This window comes from Corvus hawaiiensis, chromosome 4 (assembly GCF_020740725.1).
Source record: "Corvus hawaiiensis isolate bCorHaw1 chromosome 4, bCorHaw1.pri.cur, whole genome shotgun sequence".
NCBI classification, from domain to species: Eukaryota; Metazoa; Chordata; class Aves; order Passeriformes; family Corvidae; genus Corvus; species Corvus hawaiiensis.
Window position 1 is genome coordinate 78,064,214 of NC_063216.1, and position 13,765 is coordinate 78,077,978.

Here is a 13,765-nt window from a genome sequence, read left to right on the forward strand (position 1 = left end):
GTCGAGGAGTTGAAACCATGGGAGTCATCTGTCACCCACCAGCCTTTTCAGAGCTCAGCCCCAGTCAGTTGGAACAGCCTTTGGGTTTTAATTTTGATCCAAGGATCTGGCGTGGTGCATGGCACAGGGTGGCTGTAGATCTTCCAGCATGCTTTTAATTCAGTTTGCCTTGAAGACACTTACTTCACAGAAGTGTTTAAATATATTTATTAAATGTTTCACCCAGTCTTTAACAGAGCCACGCTTTTGTTGGTGCTGGGTGTTATCTGTAAATTAAGAAATGTTGCTTAATGAACCTACTTAAAACAAGCAGAGTCTCTCTTGCTTTCCCATCCCCTGTCGCTTAGCAACAGGATTTCTCCCTGTGCAATCCCTGTTACTTCAAGACCATGTCTGCAGTATCCTCTCTAATTCTTCTCACTTTTCCCTTCTAGAAGCCTTGCTGGAAGATTTGAGTAACTTCATCAACCCCTTGACAGACGTAATAAAGCAGAAAAAGATAAAATCAAACAATCAGTCACTTCGGCAGCATAAACTTTGCTGAATTCATCAGCAGTCTCTTAAGCTTGATACTGTTTGTAATGAAAATTCCTCTCTGGTGAAGGAAATAGCAAGGAAGAACAGCTGGGGATGAAACTGAGGGGGTTTTAGCTCCTTGAAACACATTCAAGGGATTTGTAGGGATATTGTACTTTCTCATTTATGAGTATGTTAGTTGTACCAGACTTCCTCTGTTTCCTAACACGGAATTTACACCATGAATTGTTCCTAAATCAATCCAGTGTGCAGGCTGCTGTATTTATGTCTAGGGAAGCCCCCAAGCAAACAGAAATATCCACGGCTTTCCCCCCAAAATCCAAGTGTTTCTGGTTTCCTTTTATCCTTGGTTGCTTCACGTGCTGGGAGTTCTGTGAAGCCAGAGGAGCTCTCGTGCTTCTTCAGGGTGCTGGTGTTGGGTTTAATGGTTTAAATCTGGGATTAAGCCTTTTTAAATCCATTGCAGTGCGAGACTCAAGCCTTCTGGAAATCAAAGAAGACACGGACCTGGATCCAGAGGAGAACAGCACTGTCTTCATGGGAATACTCATCAAAGGGCTGGCCAAGCTGAAGAAAATCCCAGAAACGGTGAAAGCCATCCAGGATCGCTTGGAACAGGAGCTCAAGCAGATTGTGAAGCGCTCCACCACTCAGGTGGCTGACAATGGTTACCAGAGAGGGGAGAATATTTCCCAGGAAAATCAGCCTAGGTAAGGATATTTCAACTGGCAGCCCTTGATTGCTGCAAAAAAAGTCCTAATTGATAATAAGACTTGAAATGAGAAAATTCAGCTCGGTGATTTCGACTGTAGCAGAGTCCAGTTAAGCTGATGCAGGTGCAAAGCTTTGAAATCATGTATGGAACTAATTATACCACAAATGTATGGCCAAGTCTCTAATTGTTTTGCGGCCCCATTGACGTTAATAGCAAGGTGTGGAAGCCAACTGAGCACTGTGTTTGTGCTGCTCCTCAGAATTCACTGGAACTGGCCTTTGGAAAAAAAAAAAAGTATTCCAGTAGGAATCCCTTCAAGCTGAAATACTCATCTGTGGCACTCCACATTGTCGTGATCATTGTCCAAAGGGAATTGATGACAGAAAAGTAAAGAGTGTGTCTTCTTTATGTGTAATATTTGTAGTTGGAAATCGCTCCCAAGGAAAACATTAGCTTGATAAAGACTTCTTTTTTAATTCCTCTCATTAGCACTGCTGTGGAAACAATTATGTTTTGAAGAATTTGTAGAGTTACAATGCTGATAACTCAGTGAAAATGAGCTTTTTTTAGGTGGGTCAGAAGGCAGAATTTTAGTTTCTGATGCCAAGAGTGTAGCATATTCTTGATACTTGTTTTATGAATCACTCTGGAGAGGTTGTGTGGCTCCTGGTTGTCTGTTGGAATTGATAAATTGGATCAGATCATATATCAATGCCATTAACCTGCCCAGAGGGTTGAGTAAGGCACAGAAAGGTTTAATGGGTTTTGGCATCTGTAGGAGACTGAGAGCCTTAAGATGCTCATATTCTAGAGCCATGGAAAGTGTCTTGAATTCTTGTTGAATACAGAGGTAATTAGAACCGGTTCTAAACCTAAATCACAAGTGAAGTTTACAGCAAGCAGGTGAATTAATTTATATTGAAAAGAATAAATTACAGTACAGAAGGGTGTACCCGCCCCTTAAATTAGCTTCAGGTTTAAATCAAAGCTCAGAGACTTTCCTGCTGTCAGGGGGGAGATAAATCTCAACAACAAGGCCCTGCTGCTTCAACAGAGCTCTGTAAGACCCCAGATTTGAGCACAATGCAGTGCCCAGAACTGCTGAACTGTTCATTAGGCTGTCAGGTGATCCTTGAAGTCCCTTCCAACCTGAACCATTCTGACTGAGGATGAGGCTGATGACCTACTTGGGGAAATTTTGGTGTAATTCCTTTTGAGACCCCATGCAACAATTATTTAGAGTCCCTCCTGTTGTACAAGAGAGAAATGATTCGTACAACCTGGCCAGAAAAGCTGCAGAACTGATAACAGCCACTGCTGATCTCATTCTTAGTTTTTAAATTTAACTCTCTTTTCCTTCCTTCTCTAGTCAGCTTTCCCATGTAGTTTTCTGCAGCCACCTTTTACACTTGTGTATAAAAATACAGTTAATTACTGCCAAGTTTTTAAACTCAAGATGTTTCTGGTTTGTGATGACTCTAAAGCAATCAGCTCCCAGAGAGTAATGCTGTCTCTCGTGCACCTTTGGGTGCTCTCTCAGATCGTCAGAGTTTCAGGAAGGGCAGGAGCAGGTTCCAGGTAGTTCCTTGTCCCTGGGAGAAGATAACTTTGAAAACTCTGCCTGAATCTCACCACATTTTAGCTGAGCTCAGCTTTAAGTGGACCATTTTAAAGTCCAGGAAAACCCTCTAACATTTTTAGATCTCTGTGCTTGAAAGAAGTTTGTGCATAAAGGCTTAAATATAGGAATTGCTGCTGCTTTATCCTTAATTAGCGGCTCATTAGTCACACCTTTGTGTTTAGAAGTCCTTATCTGGGGTTGTGGGGGGCAAAGTGTCCCAGAAGAGGCCGTGCTGAGTTACCTTGGGGTGCTGCCACACAAACCTTTGGGGCTGTCCTCAATTTCGGAAGAGTTTGGACTCCAGAATAACAATGTGGATGGATGCCTACTTGAGGGACAGATTTATGGGACATTTTGGTAAGAAAATATTGAAAATTCAGTCCAAAAAGAGATGGGGCGTTGACAATTTTGCTCCTAAATCCTATCACTTGGATTCCATGTGCTTTTCCCTACATGTCCATATTATATTTTGACTTTTGACCTCATCTCCAGGCTTTGAAATAACCACAGGAATTATGTCCAGGCCAGCCCTCTGACCAGGCACAGACATCATCGCTGCTGGAACGCCTGAATTGTCATTAATGTCCTCGCTCAGGTGGCAGCAGTCACTGTGCATCACTTCATTCCCATTATTGCCTGGACACTGGAAGTCCCTTCTGGGTGTGTGTCACTGTCCCCAGCACATTTCCCCTCTCTCTGGGTGCAGGGGTTACGGGGTGGCTGTGACAAATTGCCTGAGCCAGGCTCCTGTCATTGTGTGTCCCTGTTCAGCTGAGGGCACTCGCTGCTCCAACCCCATCCAGGTCAGATGATCTGATGGGTTTTGTCTCGTTGCCTGTGCCTCTTTTGGGTCACCTTCTTTCCAAAATGACCTGACAGATTTATAGGACTTTCAGAGAAAGGAAAAATTAAGATAAGAGGTGCTGGCTAAGCTGAAAACAGGGAGATACGGAAAATGGACTGGGGTGGCAGCTGCTGACAGTGGAGTCTGGATCTGGGGGGTTTCATGTCCATCAGTCTGGAATGTGGGAGTAGGGAGACACTGGAATTTCAAACAAAAGGATCTGATCAGTGTAGTATTGTTTTAGTAATGGCTCCATAAACAAGTTGATAATGTGAGGTCAGGCTCATTTAGTGAGAATAAAGTGAATTTGTCCAACTCTCCGGGTAGTTCAGTTCTGCACAACTGCTCTTTGCTGGGGCAGCAAGGAGGTGTAGGGATACCTGAGCTCTTGCTTGCCATGGGATGTTGCTGGAAGCTGGGCTGGCACTGATAACATTTTCTCAGTGGTAGGGAATTAATTTGGTTCTGTAATGTCAGTTCTTTAGCATTTGCTGCTATCCTGAAATATGGAGAAAAGGGCTATGCAGTTTATTGGGTTTTGTTTACATAGGTGTCTTGGTTCCAGTGGCTCTTTATTTTTGAGTCGAGGAGGGCACAAATTTATTCAGAGAGCTGGAGCCAGGCTGGGAGAGCTGGGAATGTTCCCCTGGAGAAGGGAAGGCTCCAGGGAGAGCTGAGAGCCCCTTGCAGGGCCTCAAGGGGCTCCAGGAGAGCTGCAGAGGGACTGGGGCCAAGGCCTGGAGGGACAGGAGCCAGGGAATGGCTTCCCAGTGCCAGAGGGCAGGGCTGGATGGGAGATTGGCAATTGGGAATTGCTGGCTGGGAGGGTGGGCAGGGGCTGGAATGGAATTCCCAGAGCAGCTGGGGCTGCCCCTGGATCCCTGGCAGTGTCCAAGGCCAGGCTGGACATTGGGGCTTGGAGCAGCCTGGGATGGTGCAAAGGAACGATCTTGAGGGTCTCCCCAAACCCATTCCCTGTTTCTGTGAACACTGAAGTGTGCTGGAGAAGGAGTGGGAGCAGCTCCAGCTCCGCTGCCGATCCTGTGTCCTGCCCTGGGGATCGCAGCTTCTGCTGGGCAGACTCAGAGCATGTGGTGGCTCCAAAGCTGCTGCAGGAAATGTGATGGAGCCTGTCTGTCAGAGCTAGAAGTGCCTAACATATGGATTTGGGAAGTGTTATCGTCACGTTTTGGTGGGGTTACGTGGGGACTGGAGTTGCTCATTAAACGGCAGTGAACTCCATCGGAATTTTTCTGTTCTCAAATGGTAGAAAGTGGGATGGCATTGCCTCGTCACAAACTGTTCAGGACCTTGCAAAAGTGCTTTAATTACGATAATTGGGCAGTAAGGAACCATAGGAGCAGGTACAGAGCAGTACATTTAGATGAGGTTATAACTATAACCAGTACAGCAGTAAAATCATGGTAAAGTGATGAGGGCTGATATTTTAGCTTTCTGCTATGTCCTGTTGTTTGAAACCTGCCATAGTATTTTAATAAGTCAAAAAGAATTCCTTTTATCCTGTTTGTGTGGGTAAGTCAGTTTTTCTTACCCTGAGACTTGTGTTTTCTTCTGGGGGAAGAGCCAGGTTGTTTCCCTCCCTGCTTGCAGCCCTACCTGGAATCTCACAATGGTGTCTAATACTATGTTAGTCCAATTTAATTACTGTGGAGTTATTAATGGGTTTATCTTCCCTGTAGCCCCAAGTAGGACACTTTAAAAATGGGCAGTGCTGGTAGAAGGAAGGGAATGAGGAGAAAAATCCTCAGGAGTGTTCAGGTACCAAGCCTGAGCTGAAACCGTGAGTCCACAGAGGGTTTGAAGCCAGGTGACCTCAGCATGTCACAAAACAGGACACAAAACCACAGTCCCCTGTCCCACTGCTCTGATGTGTGCCTGTGGAATGTTCCAGAAGCTGAGCAGAGCTGTTCCCGTGCTTCCCAGGTTGCTGCTGGAGCTGCTGGAGCTGCTCTTTGACAAGTTCAACGCCGTGGCCGCCGCGCACTCGGTGGTGCTGGGCCACCTGCAGCAGACAGTGGCCTCCCCCTGCAGCCAGTACGATGGGGAGATCAAGCTCTACGACATGGTGGATGTGTGGGTGAAGATCCAGGATGTCCTGCAGGTAAGAATCCCTCATGTTGGCAGCCTTTATAATCGTGCCAGTAAATGCCTGTCATGCTTGAGATTCAGCAGTGCTGGAATTTGTCTTGATTTGTTGGTAAGTGGCCACATTTACAACAGATTGTAAAACTCCAAAGAGCTTAAATATCAGCAAGAAAAATCCCGTGGATTCATCCTTATGGTGTTTGGAAAGGTTGATTCCTTTTGCCTACCAAGTGATTTATCAGCAGCTTTCAAAGTGACATTTTTGTTCTGTGTTACCATGTCATGCCTGTCTTATAAAGTGTCACAGCTCTAATGGCTTGTCTTCTGCTGTCATCATGGCTGGGTTATAGGCAGCTGAGACACTTGCTGCCGGCATGTTTTCAGCAAACTCTTGTTTGATTCTTCCTCTTAACTGCAAAAGACTAAAGCTGTACCTTGCTTAGGCTTTGTTCGGGTGCCGTGCCTCTCACCTGGGGATCTGAGGCTCTCTCAAGCAGCAGAGCTCTCATCTGTCATGTCTGTTCTCTCCTTCTTGCTGTGAGGCTCACACATGTTTATTAGATTTATTTATTTATTTATTTATTTATTTGAGGATTACCTTTTTACACAGTGCACAGATGTAGAACTTCACGTGGGATGTGATAGAGGAGGTCAAAGAAGTGAGCCAGGCATTATTTATAGGAGGTGGAAGGATTCATGGTGGTCATTCCAGCTCTGGGCCGGTGATGGAAAATGTTCTCTGCCTCCTGCCCGAACTCACTTCTTCAGTTTTGGGCTGGTTTGTAGCTGCTGCTCTGCAGGATTGCTTGGCTGTGCAGTGATGCAGTTTTTTTGCTTACACAAAACATCCCAACTGTGTGCATGGTATGAATTTAAATACTTGCACATGATCAATGTAAGGTGTGGGCCCTCAATCCCCTCCACTGACTCCTCACCCACATATTTGTCTTTCTAGAGGAATTATTATTAAAGAAATCTTGATCACTTTTCTCCATGACACAAACTTCCACCTCCCTTCAATACTGTTCTTGCAAAAATTTGCTTGGGAATGTCCAGCCAGAGGTTCATGATGGGTTTTCTAAACAAAAGGATGTCACAGAATTGAAGTGGGAATAAAGAAGTGTAGAATAAAAGGGAAGAATTAAATTTAAGGACATGTGGAATGGGTTTGGAATGGAGAATCTGCAGCCACCTTCCTGTGATCCATGAGGTCCACAAAAACTTTAAGCTTTGAGTTCTGCAGACTTTGCTCCAGAAAGACAAAAGCTTGGAGTAAGAATCCTCCCAAGATTTTTTCCTTCAGTGTAGCAGAACATCAAGGCTGGATATTCCCATCCTCTGTGGGAGTTTGGGATGGTTTCAGTCCTGGTGTGTGGTGAAATTTGGAGTGATTTCTATTGGCTGTTCCTGAACAACGTTGATGGAACTTGAAGCCTGTGGAGGTGTGAGCAGTGAGGAGTGAAACTGTTTCTGTGCTGGGGAGACAATGTCTGACCAAGATGTCTGGAAAAGATGTGCCAAGAAAAACACAACAACCCACCTGAAAAGGTTTCATTGCTCTTGGGTGTTGGGGGGAGTCAGAAAAGCTTCCAAAAGAGCTTTTACAATGCATAAAAGCAGCACTTTAAGATCCATAATCTCTTGCTGGTTTATGGTAAGAGATGAGCATTGACTGGCATGAAAGGGAGGAAATGCTGCATTTCTTTGTTCAAAATCTTGTGGGTGTTTGTACCTCAGTTCCACTCAAGTGGCTTAAAATGTTTTTACCTTAGAGTTGAAGAAAACCTTTGATCCCAAAGCCTGAATTATTTCTAGCCTGCTTTTCTGAATAAGGATAATTTTTGGAGAGGAGATCTTATGTCTGCAGCAGGGGGAGCAGAAAACTCAGTTTTAAAAGTGTTTAAAGTTGTTGGGGGAGGCTGAAAACTTGGAGGAAGTGGTTCAGGGAAGTGATAGAATTCCTTCAAATCCTAATGAATGGAATTCCATCACCACAGCAGAACAGTATCACACGGGTGCAGTTCACAGGGATAGCGTTCTGTACGTGTGCATTGTGCATCTCTGCGTGTGAAATTTGGGACAGCAGGGTTATCTCTGCATGTCTGTACAAAACAATGGCAGCTCGTGGTGGGCTGGAAATGGGGTTTTGTGGGCAATGAGTTGTTTTCTGCAGCTCGTTCTTGGAGCTGGATTTCTGAAAGCTCCCTAATAACTGCACCAGGCCACTGTGGTGTAGGGTGAGAGGTGGCTCAGCCCTGCGCAGTGTTGAGGTACAGAACATGCAGATATTAAATGACCTTCTCTGAGAATGGAGGAATAACACAGAAGACAGAGTGACCTTTTCCAGTTGGTAGTGGACTGCTAGAAAACAAACAAACAAAAATAAGCAGTTTGTCAAAATATTAGAGCAGCCTTGTTCAGGAAAACACCATTTGAAGTGATTTCCTTGTCCCAGAGCCAGCGTAGTCCGTGGTCATGGTGGTCCATCAACAGGAGAGGGGTGAAAGTTGTTTTAAGTTTTAACTCAGCATTTTGTGTGGAGCTAATCGAGCTCTTCAGTGCACGAGTGGGTGGAACATCCTCCTGACCAGCCTCAGTACTGTAGGATCAGGGGTTTGGCTGGAGAGAACTGGGAGCTGTGTTCCAGCAGCCATGTGCTGACGTGAGTGATTGGGTCAGGATAAAACACTGAGGGAATTCTGAGGTTCTCTGGGACAATTCAGTGTCTGTGCTGGATCATACAGGGCTGTTGGAATGAGTCCAGAGGAGCCCCTCTGCTCTGTACCAGGCTGGGAGAGCTGGGGGTGTTCACCTGGAGAAGGGAAGGCTCCAGGGAGAGCTGAGAGCCCCTTGCAGGGCCTAAAGGGGCTCCAGGAGAGCTGCAGAGGGACTGGGGCCAAGGCCTGGAGGGACAGGAGCCAGGGCAGTGGTGCAGGACCCTGCTGCAGGAGAAGCTACTAAAGACTTGTCCTGTTGGTGACATGACCTGTTAACAGCTCAGGCTGCAGCTGTTTGCCTCCAAGGAGGAGATCATCTCTCCTTCCTTAGTGCTGGAATTTGTAGCTGATGATTCTCAATTTTTTAAGGGTCTATATTTTTCATCCTCCCACAGAAGAGAGGGAAAATCACACGTATGCTCTGGGACATAAATCTTCAGCGGGCTCTCTGGTGGGCTGTCTACTGAGAAGACACTGACAACTAATATGTTCCTTTTTTGGGGATTTTCTGTCTAATGCTTTCCTGTGTTTTCCAAAATTGGTGTCATTTAGCAGCCCAAACATTGCTGAAAACATAAGGAAACTGGGGAAGGAGGAACTGAAGCCTCCTCTCTGCCCACACACTCCTGTTGTGCTACTGCAGAGCTGGAGATTTCAGACACTGTGCATTGAGAAACCTCTCTTAAGGATGCTCCACCATCCTCGTATCTTTCCTGAAAAACAGGAATGGCATTTGATGGAGGGAGCAGGGAAATGGGGTCATTTTGTGTCTCACAGCTGGGTCTGGCGTAAGTGATCTTGCAGAAACGCCGCATTTAAAATGCGTTTGCTGTGTCACACTTGTCCAGGAGTCCTGGGAGAGCACTTGGAATGCATTTCAGGGCATTGCAGGAACCTGAGTCCCTCTCTGGTTTTTAAGCAAATTAATGGCATAAAATACTGGTTCCCTTCGGCACGCAGGTGAGCAGGGGAAAGCCCCTGCAGTTCAGCAGTCTCAGTTACTCGATGGGAAAGGTGTGGGGAGGCTTCAGCTCCATCCCAGCCTCTGCCAGCTGTGCTGTCATCCCAGTGCTTCCTTTTCCACAGCCCAGGATGTTTTCTTTGCTCTGGCAGCGCTGCTCATTCTCCTGTCAGGAATCTAATTTGAGGGAGCTGATTTGGCCAAGGGTTTGCTGCTGGCTGCTTTTTCTGCTCGCTCAGGTCCCTGAACTGTGGCAGGGCTGGCACAGGAGCAGGCGAGAGAGGGAATAAACCATGGAAAAGGAAAGGGAAAGGGTTTTTTCCTGGCAAGGGAAGGGTTTTTCTATCAGCTGAAGCTGCTCCATGGGGCTGCTCATGGAGAACCCAAGGGGCTTTTGCTGGGTGGCTCAGCACAGGTCTGAACCTTCGCATCTAAAAGCTGAATGAACTGTTTGTGGCACAGTTGATGCTTAGAAAGTAAAATCAGCTCCTTGCATGAGAGCCATAAATCCTGGTTGGAATGCCAGAGCAATATCTGAAATTGCTGTTGCCTTTAAGAAGTTCACCAGGTGATGTTTTGAACCTGAAGCAGTTGTTTTTCACTAAGTGTCTCCACAGATATTTAATGGCTTTGTGGTCATCCTCCAAATAATGGGCCTGACAGTCTTTGTGGTTCTTTTTAAATGGTCTTAAGTGTGTGGAACTGCTGCCCTTGGACTCCTGACTGGTTTGTCTCATCAATGCTCATCTCACCGAGAGAACATTGGTCATAAAAGGGATTTGTCTGCAGCTTTAAAAAATACAGTTTCACTCAGTCTCTAGCAGGAGAAAGTGAGGAGGGAGAATTCCACTTCTCAGAATGCTTACATTTAAAAATGGAATTTAAATAATTAGAGTAGGTCACTTGATCCTTTTTTCTCCTCCTGTTATTTGAAGTGAGCTCAGCACATGCAGGAATAAATCCAGCAGGGTGTTACAGTGTTTTCTGCAAATATGTGCTGCTAAGAGCATGAGAATTTCTGGGGAGGTTCATGGTCCAGGAAGAGTTTCATCTTTCTGGATCTAGGAAGGCACCAGCTGATTTTGCAGGGAGGTATTTCTTTAAATTTTGGCCTTGCCAAGAAGGTTTGTAATGTCCTGCCTTCCCTCTCTATTAAAATGTTTCATAGATTTGCTCCAATTTGCCTGAAAATTGAGGTTTTCTTGCAATTTCAAACAGCAAATGAGTTGGTACCTTTCTCAAGCTCTTAAGAAGATGCACTTGGAATTTGGGGTGATGGAAATGACCTTGATAAAGGTGATGTCAGGAAGTGCAGAGACATCTCATGCAATCCACAGGAGATGGCAATGGCATCCTGAAAAACAAAGAATATGAAGTAGAAATGCCCCAGATCGATCTGTTTTCTCTTTGACTGGATGATCCAGGCTGAGCTGTGTTCAGAACTAACTGAATTATGTGGTAACAGGTACCTGGACGAGCTCCAGAGCTGAGCTGGCTACAGACATTGGATTATTTTCTTTCCCAGGAATGGACCTTGTTAACTGAGCTGTGCCATATTTTATATTAAATTCTGTTAGCAGGGTGACAGAGCAGAATTTTTCTCCAATACTCCTGCATTAGCAACTTTTGTTTGGAGACTTTTTTTATCCTGGAGCTGTTGATCCAGTGCATTTCATAAACACTCAACATTTATGCTGAAGTTCAAAAGAAGTAAAGCCCAGAATAAAAATTATTTGTTTGAGCAGCGCACAGACACTTGTTCAGTTCAGTGCAGAGGAGGTCAATGAGCTTTTGGGTGACTTTAAAAAAATATATTAACTCCTGTAATGAAATATTTGCAGGTTTATGAGCAAGGAAAAAATTCATCATCTTTTTTCCATGCTGTAGAGCATCAAGCTGCTCTGAACTTCATTTAAGGTGGATTTTCCTTTTAATTGTTGATCATATTTAGTTATTTTATAGTTTTAAAGGGGTTTTGGAATCTCTGGCTAAATATTCAAGTAATTAAATCCATGTGAGTTAAAAGTATCTTCAACTGTCTGCTGAAGGTGCTGAAAAAGGTGCCCAAATTCTTGTAGAGAGAAATAATTTCACAAAGCTGTTTTGTGGAGTTGTGAAAGTCAAAGTCAGCTCTGCTGGGTGTTAGGCTGAGAGGAAAAGGTTGGGAATACAGGATAGGGAATGACATGTTCCCTACTTTGATATTTGGCAGCTGGCACGAAACCTGTGCCTTGTGAACCCTGGGCCATCATTAAATTCTTTTTAATTGATACAACTTGAGAAAACAGAGTTTTTTCCAGTTTTTTTCCCAGTGATGCCACTTGGAAGCCTTTCTTTCCCAAGTTGGAATATTCTCTGACAAGTACTGAGAGGGGTGTGAAGTGACCATCACACCTGATGTGTGTCTGTATTTCCAGCAGGAATCGGAGTTTTGGAAGTAAAGGATGCAGAATTCCCAGCCTGTACAGGGCTTGGTAACCTTCATCCTCTTGGAGCTGATCAATAATGGGATGATGTGGAAGAAATGGAAACTCTGCTGAGGATTTGTGCCATATCTTTTATTTTAACCATTTTTGAACAGTTTTGTCAGCTCTGATGTGGATTTTTTTTCCCGTTTTCTGTCGGTGTCTGCTGCACTTCATCCCCGCTGTCAGCTGGAATTAGGAGGTGCTACAAGGAGTTCATCAGCATTTGTGGCCCTGTTTGACAGGACTACAAAACTTCTCTTTTGATGTGCTGAGCTCACGCTCTGTCCCTGTGTGAGTGGCTTTAACAGCAGCCACACGTTCCCTTCCCAGCACCATCAAACCACTGTGAAAGGAAAAAGGCCAAAAACTCCTCATGTCTTCCCTGCAGGACTCCTCCTCTGCCAGCAGAGCAGAGGGATCCATGCAGGCAAATTCCTGCTAATGGGAGAGAGAAGCTGATCTCCAAGGGAAATGTTTGGAAATTGTTTTGCTTAAAAGCCTTTCTGCTCCTGTGCTGTTCTTCTTGTGCTTCCCATGCGTGACATTTGCAAAATACTGAGGTAGAATCTTATTTTTTCCTGAGCTTTTCCAGCTCTTGCTGTTTCTCTTCAGATAGGAAATCTCTGCTTTTATTTTGGGGGGGCCTGAAGGCTTTTTTTTTGTTGTTGTTATGTAGGAAACTACAGAATTGCATCAGCCAAAATTCTCTCACAGAATCACAGAATGGTTTGGCTTGGAAAGGATCTTCAAGATCATCTCATTCTAACCCTGTGCTATGGGCAGGGACACCTCCCACTATCCCACGTTGCTCCATGCCCCATCCAACCTTCGTGTGCAAGCTTTGGTGTTTTATTTTGTACTTTTTTTATGGTTATGCTGACCAGCTGCCTTTTGAAGTGGTTTTATTTTGCAAATATCCTTTGGTGGGTTTTGAGCAGTAGCTCATTGTGTTTCTATGTGCACAAGGGCTTCAGTAGATAAAACAAAGATAATAAATGATGGATAATAAAGACTTGAGTTGGGATGTGATTCTTGAGGGCAGGTCCATCACTGCCAGGGCACATTGAAAAAAATATTTAAGCACATAATCATCCTTGAAACCTTTTTCTTAATTACTTTATATTCATTTTTTGGCCTGAGCCATATTTGCTGTACCAAGTTTTAGCCACTCGCCTTCCAAATATCTCATGGAAATGTGTCTGTACAAGCCAGCAGCAAGTGGCTGATGATTCACTGGTGTTCTCTGGGCTGAGAGAGGCTGCACAGCTCCAAGCCTGCCTGTTCTGAGGGAAATGACAAACTCCCAATTCATGTTGGGAACAATCAATCCCCCTCCACCCCCAAACCCTTCTGTTCCGCTCAGCGGTGTTCTGGTAATGGCTCTGTGGGTTCAGCATTCTTGGACGTCTAAATGCACTTAAAACTCCATTTATTTGTCACAAATAAACTGGGGAGAAGCTGCTTTCCCTCTGTTCTCATGGCTGTAGAAAAAATAGAAAATCTGGATTGCATTTCATCCCTCTGTTAGATTGTCCTTCCTTTGTGGGAAGTGCCAATATGACATCGGCAGACTCCGGAATGATTTTTAAATTTCTTTATTAATATTTTATTTCTTTATAAATGTTCTGTTTTCCTCTTTTTTTTAAGTGAACCAAAAAGACTATTTCAAAAATCTGAACTAAAATAAAAGATTAAATTTGTTTCATCTCACTGATTTTTTTTTTTTGGTTGGTTTTACATGCTTTTAGATTGGAGGATTTTTCCTAATTGGAGAATCACGGAATGGTTTGAGTTGG

General features: G+C 44.5%; 1 protein-coding gene across 3 annotated transcripts in view; it reads left to right on the top strand.

The window, feature by feature from the left end:
- Positions 1-13,765, top strand: part of EXOC4 (exocyst complex component 4) — a 292,928-nt gene that overhangs the window by 41,388 nt on the left and 237,775 nt on the right. For all 3 annotated transcript variants that reach the window (XM_048301012.1, XM_048301013.1, XM_048301015.1), the window contains 2 exons: positions 1,004-1,247; positions 5,662-5,839. In XM_048301012.1, coding sequence (XP_048156969.1) covers positions 1,004-1,247; positions 5,662-5,839 — 422 coding nt within the window. The remainder of the gene's footprint in view (positions 1-1,003; positions 1,248-5,661; positions 5,840-13,765) is intronic.